The following is a 9,752-nucleotide window of genomic DNA, read 5'->3' on the forward strand; positions in this document are numbered from 1 at the left end:
ATAAAAGGGTTGTGGAGGTGGATTCTCAGGGGCATGAGAAAATTTACGGGTTTGACCATTTTTATGGGCTCTATTCAAGGTGTTTTTTAATAGCAAAAAATAAAAACATCATTTTTTATCGGTTTGACTATTTTTTAAGAAGTCTGCTAGAGATGCTCTTAGTGAGACACACCGGACGCCAAACCTGAGATTTGAACACCAGCAGACTGAAGTTGATGAATGTGAGTATGCCTTCTCTCTTCTCTTAAGTACAATCATATTGGAGATGTGTGCACTCTTATTTTATTATGCTCTAATATTAGGGTAATATTTAAAAAGAAGGAGCATGGTCTTATACGAATTCAAAGAACTTCTGTGCTGAGTAAATTGTTCATTAATTTATTCCATTGAAGAAACATAATGACATAATATATCCTATTTATGGGACTTACTAGCAACATAATATGACACCACTAAAACATTATTCCCAAAACTAACATGGCCGATATGTCAGGCCTACATAGCGTGATATGTAGACACATATTTTTGCAGGGCGTCTGGCCTGACTAGGCTTCACACTTGCCACTAATCTCGGTATCCTCCCTGCTGCTTTGTCCAACAAGTAGGGAGTCGGGTCGGGGTTGGCTTGACCATTCTGTGTGGGGCAGCCTTTACCAGCGAAACCTTACAAAAGTAAGTATCAAGCCACGTAAGGCCGACGTTTGGGCAATATGTTCATTGAACTAGGTGTTGGGGCGTGCCTGGTTGTACTCGCCCCTTTAACACTCTTTTCTATTCTAATTAGCATTTGGGATAATTGCTTTAGCTAAGAAACTTAGCAGCAAAAATAGAAATATATACTTTACAGAGAAAGCTCATTATAGATCTGAAGATGAAACATCTGACTGACAATAGTGCACTTAACATAAGCAGCAACGTAGGTTTAGTGTCTTGAAAAGCATGTGATAAGAGGACCCAAAAGCAACAGATAGGTTATCACAGGATATAACATAATTAGGAGTACTTGGTGCTAGATTATATTGACACAGGGGCTGCATCATCTTCGATGGTGCATCTAGAGGTAGTGCACGGTGAGGACCAGGCGGCGCTTTGAAGTTATCCTGAAACGAAATGCATAGATGTCTCCCTCGCGAATGTTGGCGCGGCGACAAAACTCAGGCCAGTTGGTGGTTATAGTGGCCCTTTTGTCCATTCCTAGCATGATGCAACATTCGGCGAGCAGATGGCGGTCTGCAAGTCTGACCATGAGTGTATCATTGTTTGGATCAATGTAGTCCTGCAAGTTCTCTTCAGTATAGTTAACCTGAAAATACTGGTAGAAGAAAGTAAGTTATTTACATGGACATAAATTGTTGTGTGATATGGAAGATAAGAGCGTGTTCTATGGATATTCATGATATTAATGGTGTTAGCAAAGTACTGTTATTCACTACACGTCTTGAGGACCCAACATTCTGAATGGTCAAGTAAAATGGCTCATGAAAGAGCAAAGAGAAGTCAATATTTCTGGTGTGCAATTGACGATTTGAGTATGTACAGCTTAGTGTATGAACAGAGAACAAACGAATGAAAAAATGGTAAGCTAGAAAAGGCAAAGTAGAAATTTCATAAGTGGTAGGAGAAAAATAACAACAGATCAGGTGTTGATCAGGTGAGAAAGGGAATATAATTGGTATTTGTAACATAAGTAAACTGCTGACTGTTAAGTAGTATGAACAGAATATGATTTGTTATATTTTAAGCATGGATAGAACAATAGTATAAATAGGAAAATATGTGCAACTTTCGTTTGTATCATCACAAAGTTACAGTTGTAAAGGTAATTAAAATGCATAAGAAAACAACATTTCATATTCTGTAAAATGGCTGGTGAAGCTCATGAAAAGAGTGAAGTAGTAAAGGAAGATGAAGAACTAAAAATAGATGTGCTTGTAATTGAATGGTCGACTACAGTAGATTATAGAGCTCTAAGAAAAAACAAGTAATATTGTAAAAGCGAGTTCAATGAATCTGATTGAGTATAACTAAGTATGAGAGTGGTAAAGAATGGCGATGAAAGAAAATTGGGCTTACACAAGGCAAATTAATCATTTTCATATACAGTGTGCGGATGGCACTAAAGCATTAGTAGTGGTGTTGAAAAGATAAGGTTAAAAGCACAGATACTCGGTTAGAATAAATGAGCATCTTTTCTGTTAAAAAAACAATAAAAAGTGGGAGTTGTGTGGTATGGAGATACAACTTGCTACATTATGAAGTTAGTAAACATTGAATAGGCTGTGCATTTGAGCATACCATGCGCTGGCCTGGTTGGCAAATGTCTTGTTGATTGTGCACACGTAGTACTTGATGTCTGGCTCTTTGTGCCAAAACATAGCAAAGAGAGTGTCTACTTGGTGCTCATAGAGGAGGCTTAGAGTCTGTAAATGGACTTGTTTGGAATGCGGGCATTTTTTCCAAGAGGAGGCTCAGAGTTGAGACTTAAGGTGACCATGCTTGTTATCATGATGCCAACCCTGATTTTTCAGTACAAATCCAGTTCTGAGTCCACTCGACCAATAAATGGTTGTTGATGGAAACACCTTAATCCCCCCTCCCTTTCAATGATCACAAGAGCTTAACTAACTGACAGAGTTCTAATAATTGCCTGAGCTGGTATTGTACATGTAGAGGATGTTCACCGATCCTGCCAGATGCCCGCCAACAAGCTTGTCGTCGGTTCTACACAAGCAGCAAAACCGATCAGATTAGCCATTTCAGATGTTACTCAGATGACGAGAACGGTTATAAAATTACGCCGATTGGCGGCATATTTTTTGTTTTTCCATCAAATCTGAAAAACAGTGAATGTCTCCCACTGAAGTTCAGTATTTGGCTAATGCAAAACTGCAAATAAAATACTTGCGTACGGAAAGCATAAATCGTCATTAAAAAGGGCAAATTAGCAGTACTACTTGTGCGGACAACAGATTTATGGCCAAACCATTGCAAAGGTAGCACTCTCCAAGAAAACGGGGAAAAACACTCAACAAAGAGGCGTATGTAGCATGATGGAGCAGCTAATCATCCAGTTGGTTGTTAAAGGTTAATTTTATCAGACGGGCCTGTAGACTGATATTTCCAACTGGAGATTTGATAGACAATCCGGGGAGAAAGTTCTTTATGAAGGGCACCGAGAAGCACTGAGATGAAAAACACACGAGCAATTAGTAAGCAATTATCTCTTATCAATCCTTGTCGACAATCTTCATGATAAAGTAGAAGCCAGAAAAGGGATCTGCGAGCCAACATATGAATATGAACATACAACATAACCATCTATGGAAATCTAATTAGTAAGCAATATGTCTTCTCAATCCTTGTCGACAATCTTCATGATAAAGTAGAAGCCACAAAAGGGATCTCCGAGCCAACATATGAATATGAACATACAACATAACCATCTATAAAAATCTAGATGACAAAAATATCATACAAAGGGTTGGGATTAGAGTGGACCAACAACAAAGGCTCCTGATCTGCTTCTATTCAATCAAAACACCATAAGGAAGGATAACTAATACACAAAGGGTAGACGAGACAATCTGCTGATTCAATTAAAGGTACTCAACAACTGTATAAACATACTCATAATGGTAATGCTGTAAAATGTGATTCTGTGCTAGATCTGATTCAGCACTAATCAGCCAGGCATCAAATTAATTTTTGAATGAAGGACATGAAGCATAATAGGGTGCAGAAACCTCCTCTTCAGGACATGAAGAGAATTCACAAAAGGAATAGAATAATCTTCAAACAGGAGAGCGGGTAGCGAGGAACTTGGAAATGAGAAAATATTCTTTCAACTCACTATCAAATGGTCAAAGATAATGCCTATTCAAAACTGGTACTCACTTTCAAAATAAACAAGAGAAACAAAAAAAATCCTCATGTATAAATACAATGAAAAAATGTGAGAGAACATAATAAATGAAATGAAGTTCGGATAAAATTAATTTTTCTTTAGGTGGATAAACTTCTGATCAGGATGACCCCACAGAAGTTACTTGGAAGATGGAATAGGTGCACAGTCCATAAATATATAGATTTCAAAGTTATTTTTCTTTGATGTTTTACTGAATGGCATATATGCTTCTATAGCCACATAATTTTCTTTTCTACACTCTGAACAAGTTCTCACGAAAACGAGGGCTAAAAGCAGCAACAACTATTCACTAATCAATATAAGAAAGATGATACAAAGGAAGAGCTCGTTCAATTCTGTCTCCAACAACAACAGTGGCAGAACTGATCTTCTCAAGATACCCTCATATATATGAACTGGGTGTGTGGAATTTCAAATAAGTGAAATGATATTTACATGTACTGTTGTAAAGGATCTAAACATCAATGTTTGCTTGTTCACAGAAGCATCTTACTGGCTTACTGCATAACCATCCAATGCAGGGCAATGAACAATAACAACCTCTTGTTAGATAGGAAAAAAAGATATTACAAAAACAAAACAGATGGTTCATGACATTAAACCACGTCCAAATCATAAACTCGAACTAACTTTGTACCGTGTTCACTTACCAAAACCAGTCCCCCGACCACTTCTTGGATGTTCTGAATTTCTAAGCCAACATTCTCATTCACTGCGCCTCTCCTGACCAGCAAAAGAGTTCAGGACATGTCAGTATAATTCACACTTGTTGGCAGGAAGTGAAAAATTGATCCTAAATTTAGTACTCCCTCCATTCCATTTTCACATGGAGTATTGCATAATTCAATACGTGTGAAATGAAAGCACTGAATAATTAAAAGTAGCAAAACAGTTATGCAGGAGATGAGATGGGATGAGGGCGTATTGTGCGTTGGGGTAGTGGAAGTGGGCGAAGAACTCTTGCACGCCGTCGAACGAATTCACCTGCCCACCAGGTCGACGCAACTCTCCCCGGACGCGCCGATGCGGCCGTCATTCTGCTGCACGAGCAGCAGCAGCATGCCCCGGACTGCCGGGACCAGAGCCCGGTCTCCTGTTCCCAGAGCACGTCGTCGACGACCCCGCCGAACCGGATCGGCGCGGGATCGAACGACCACACCAGACCACCATCATCATTTCCCTCGACAAGTACTCCTACTTCTGTCTACATGATTTAGAGGATCATTTTACAGTGGGCAGGAGTACAACACATCTAAATCCTGCGTACACAATAACACAATACAGGGAGTACTGCTGGAGTAGTTGCAGTTTGTACTCCTTGAGCAGTACTCTAGAGCAAAAGCTACAGATTTGCCCAGCTTTTCTAATGATTTACTGCTACAGCTACAGATTACTCCTTGCCATCACAAATGGTACAATACTCTAGAGAAAACCACAGCACTCCTTGCCATCACAAATCATAGTACTAACACAAAAAATTGGATTGCTAGAAATTGGACAGGGAGCAGGTACCTTGTCTGGTACGTCGTCGTGGTCACACCTCCGCCTGCCCGTAGCATCACTTAGTGGTGTGCGGCAGCAGCTCCTCCTACCCGTAGCAGCACCTCGTGGTGGACGGCAACTTGGGGTCTCGCGTCCACCAGCGCCAGGAGCTTGGCAGCGGCGAAGGGTGCTGCAGCGATATTCTCCTGCCCGCGGCAGCACCTCGAAGGTGTCCAGCCGCCGCAGCCCCCATCTGGTGGTTGTGCTGGCCCGGATCCGGCGTGTACGTCCTCGCAGCCACCGTATCCTTCCTCGCTGACGCCAGATCCGGGGATTCGTCGCTGGCTTGGAGCAAAAAGTTAAAAAAAAAATTAGGTGGAACGGAGACCCGAGGCAAGGCGAGGCGGCGGCGCCGAGGGGAGGCGACACAGCAAGGGGAAAGGAGAGAGGCGAGAGCTGAGAGGAGCCCCGCGGCGGCGAGGGCGGAGAGGCGGGGGGAGAGGCGAGAGCTGAGAGGAGCGTGGCGGCGGCGGCTGCGAGGCGAGGGGAGTGAATGGAGTAGAGTGAGAGGGACGAGTCGGGAGTGCGGGTTGAATACGGAAAATACGAGGTCGTTTTTGCAAAATGACCAGCGCCGACGTGGCTATCGCGAGCTAGCGTCCTTATGCGCAGCTGAATGGTTTTAATGAGACTAGTACACTGCCCGTGCCTTGCCACGGGCCTTTTAATTTTTGTTCTGATTGTATATATATATATGTATTGTTGTATATAACTCGATGATTTTTTAGTCCCTTTCAACAACATCACGTCAACATTCTTGTCGAATGGATTCCTTCTGAACATCAACATAATACATCTTTATCTCTTTCATACCCTGCAAAAAATAGACATATATAAAAATAAGAAGGGGAGACACATTTTGTATTATCATGTGCAACAGTATATAAAAAAGAATAATTATTTGTATGCATCTCTTTCAATTGAGTAACACTCGATAAGGTTTCAGTCCATCTATCATAAAGCTTTGTCAATGGACATTTTCAAAGCATCATTGGAAACCATCAGTTGTTATCTCTATTTTGTAGTGTAAAACTTCCAAATCCTTCTAAATTTTATTTGTAATATCCTTGTTAATAAAACTAACACTCGGCCAAAGACAGCAGGCCTAACCTGTAAATGTACTTAACAATGAAGACAAGACAATGATTCATCATCAGTTTAATTACTTGTAGAAAGCCCGTTCATCTTGATTCCTGAACTTCTTACCTACAAAAACGTTGATAGATTTTTTTCCAGTTAACAATATTCTAATGGTTGGCGACAAGAACGCCAATATACATTGAAAGTTAACAATAGGACAATATACATTGGAGTTAATCTGCATAATATACTTGATAATTTAAGAAGGAATCATATTTGGCTCGCTGTTCTCGATGGTTATCACATAGAACTTGATGTCTGCAAAATTGGTGTCTGCATCCTCAAGGCGATTCCAGAAAACTGAAGAGATTCTTAGTGAATTAGCTTCTGATCATAGAAAACAAGTTCCCATGTATGTGCAACAAATTTATGCAAGACTAATGGCTCCAAACCATATATATGCGCTCTGTATGAAGGTTTTACAGCTTGATAATGGAAAACAATGTCACCTAGATGCAATGTAGCAATTTCCAAAATTGCTTATGAGTGTTATATAAAGATGGCGCTAATTAGTTGGGCATGGGAATCAGTTCTAGCAAGATGGCACTTTTCCATTACGACTCAGGTTTCAAACCAAAACAAGACCTCTAGGAAAATTGATGTTCTGAAAAATCATGAGTCTACATAGCAATGAGAAAAATAATGAACATTTAACAATAAAAGTGCAAGACAATGTCATCCATATTTTAATGCATTGCACATATATGATGCAAGAGAAAACATTAGAAAGATTGTTAGAAGGATGAAATTCAAATCAGAGAGTACTAAATTAAATAGAACATTACAAATACTGAAGGACCAACATAAAGACACATTACTTCAGCGCGAGTAATTTTGTAAGAACCAAGAACATGGCTATCATTGGTAGCATCAGCCATGTCGATAATTGCTCATTTTGATCATTTCTTGTGGTATGAAATTGATCACAAAATCATCCTTCGAAATTGTATATATGATAGATGTATAATGCATTTTTTCTGAGCAATGGACGCATATTCTGAACCTATGTATAAGCAATAATAATTCGATACTGAAGCACAAATTTAGGAATCCCCATTCACGCCCGCATCATCCAAAAATCAGCCATCTGATGTTTACGAGCTACAGGCTGAAGAAGACAAACCTGAAGAGTAGGTACTCGACCAGAATTGTGCCGGTGCCAAAGAAGCACTGCAAGCACAACATTGGCATGGTTAGGATTAGTCAATCTTAATCCCAATCATCCAGGCAACATTTGGCATGTTTAGGAATAGTCCGATCTTAATCCCAATCAACCATGCCGGCTAATCTTAAATCCACACGAACCCCAGCACGGGTACCTCCGTCCACACGAACAAATAGCACCCACACGAAGAAAAGACAGCAGGACGCCCAATTCATCGCAGCCGACCACAGACCGGCGAAACCCGCACGGCACCCTCTGCAGGTGGAAAGGATTCTTCACCCATGGAAACAATTCTTCAGGTACAGAAGGTTTATTTCATCCTTGAGGGTTGGACCAACATTTGATTTGCTGGAGGGGGGCGGCCTTGCAGGTAGGCGACGGGCGGAGCCCAGGAGGCGCCTCACCTTGATGCGCGTGGCGGGTTCCTGGAGGCGCGGAAGCACTCCTCCTGCCCGGCGGCGGGGTCATCGGCAAAGCGGCGATGGAAGGAGCCCAGGAGTCCCTCGCCTCGGCGCGCGTGCCGGGTTCCTGGAGGCGATCGAGCACGGCCGTGGCGGTGCCGTACGCTTCGTCGCCGGCGGCAAGCTTGGAGGAAAGAGAGGGGCAAGGCATCAGGAATGGAGCGGCGGCGACACCGAAGGAGGGCAGGAGGCCAACGCCGGCGGCGGCGCCGAACGAGGGCAGGAGGCCAGCGCCGGCGGCGGCTCCAATCGGTCCTCGGCGGCGGCGGATAGCCTCGGATCTCGAGGGCTGCTCGTATTGGAGTAGAGATGGGATCGAGAGGAGTCGGCAATGAAGGATGGGATCGAGGTCGCTGCTGTGGGCACGAGGGATCGATCGTATGGTTTTTTTGGCACCGGTTTTTTCGCAGGAGGGTAGCGAGTTAATGGAGGTGGGAGGATGACGAAAATAAAACGAAGGTGGGAGGATGACGAAAAAACCAGCGAAAATAAACCGCGTAGACTATTCACCAACTGCTTCATTAGGAGTAGAGATGCAATGGTGAAAAATATACTTACTAGGATACTCATTGCTACAGCCACTAGCTTTTGAGCACAAAGCTAAATTTACTCCATTTTTTTGTTGATTTCTGGCCAAGTCTTTTAACACTATTTCAATTGCAAAATTTTAAAAACCCAAAAAGGGAACAAACAAAAAATATCCATTTTCTCAAATAAATTACATTTGCAATAATGTTAAATGCTCTCTGGAGCTGTCTTGTACTCCAAAAAATCAAATAATAGAGTAAAAATGTTAAACACACGAACCCCTGAGTCGTTTGCCCTTGTAGGCAGGCATTTCCCGTTGTTGCCACTTCACTTAATTTGTTTCGGAGGAGGCGGACGGTACCAATGGAAAAAATGGTCTATTCCAAAATGTATTTGTCGAATAGAATCTATCCCGTGCAGTTGGCGTGTAGTAGAAAAAGTAAGTTATTCTTGCAATTATGGACATATATCGGAAGGAATGTTTTAGAGAGTGAATCTAATGTGACACATCTATTGAATAAAGTGAACAATAATAAAAGCGAGAGTTATATGTGGAGGAGGAGGCCAACTCATTTTCCTACCCAGAGATCATGCGTGTATGGAAGCGTAGGGCCTGACAAAAAACTGTGTACTCTCTCCGCTTGTAAACATATGCAATTTTGGGTGTTGTCACGGTTTTACTATGTACTCCCTCTGTACACAAATGTTAGACTCTGGGACTTCATCCTTGCCATTGACCCTCTACAACGGATCCTTAGCATGGCTATAGATATGAGGGTGCTCAATCTAGTTTAGACTCGCACTACCAGGCTAAGAACCTCCATATACGCTGATGACGCCAGAATTTTTGCCAACCCGAACAAGGAGGAGTTACTGGCCATCCGTCACATCCTGGATGTTTTCGCCGAAGCCACTGGACTAAGAACAAATCTTGAAAAGACCGAAGTCTTCCCCATCCGCTGCGAGCACATTGATCTGGTTGACACTCTTT

The 9,752-nt window shown here is 42.1% G+C and overlaps 1 protein-coding gene across 15 annotated transcripts; it reads right to left on the reverse strand.

Moving 5' to 3' along the window:
* Positions 1–793: 793 nt before the first annotated feature.
* On the reverse strand, positions 794–8,722 carry LOC125530477. Of its 15 annotated transcripts, none has more exons than XR_007292940.1 (7): positions 8,177–8,644; positions 6,774–8,027; positions 6,578–6,673; positions 5,438–6,281; positions 4,576–4,648; positions 2,296–2,721; positions 794–1,312 (listed from the first exon to the last, which is right to left on the reverse strand). XR_007292940.1 is itself a non-coding variant. In XM_048694871.1 (4 exons), the coding sequence occupies exons 1-4, from the start codon at positions 8,382–8,384 to the stop codon at positions 6,275–6,277; spliced, it is 273 nt and encodes a 90-aa protein (XP_048550828.1). In that variant the 5' UTR covers positions 8,385–8,684; the 3' UTR covers positions 5,438–6,274. The 15 variants fall into 15 exon arrangements, 5 of the variants coding, with proteins under 5 accessions (XP_048550828.1, XP_048550824.1, XP_048550827.1 ...); XR_007292941.1 differs by having other exon boundaries at positions 6,774–7,777; positions 8,177–8,643; XR_007292939.1 differs by having other exon boundaries at positions 6,799–6,907; positions 7,731–8,637.
* Positions 8,723–9,752: the final 1,030 nt, after the last annotated feature.

Source organism: Triticum urartu, unplaced genomic scaffold (genome assembly GCF_003073215.2).
Source record: "Triticum urartu cultivar G1812 unplaced genomic scaffold, Tu2.1 TuUngrouped_contig_6345, whole genome shotgun sequence".
Taxonomy (NCBI): Eukaryota; Viridiplantae; Streptophyta; class Magnoliopsida; order Poales; family Poaceae; genus Triticum; species Triticum urartu.

Excerpts from the sequence above, each read along its gene's own strand:
- LOC125530477 (XM_048694867.1), bottom strand. The coding sequence starts at position 8,384 with ATGCCTTGCCCCTCTCTTTCCTCCAAGCTTGCCGCCGGCGACGAAGCG. Across the intron at positions 7,778-8,176 it reads AACCCGCCACGCGCATCAAG|TGCTTCTTTGGCACCGGCAC; the intron begins GTGAGGCGCCTC and ends TTGTGCTTGCAG. Across the intron at positions 6,578-7,730 it reads GTCGAGTACCTACTCTTCAG|GTTAGGCCTGCTGTCTTTGG; the intron begins GTTTGTCTTCTT and ends GTACATTTACAG.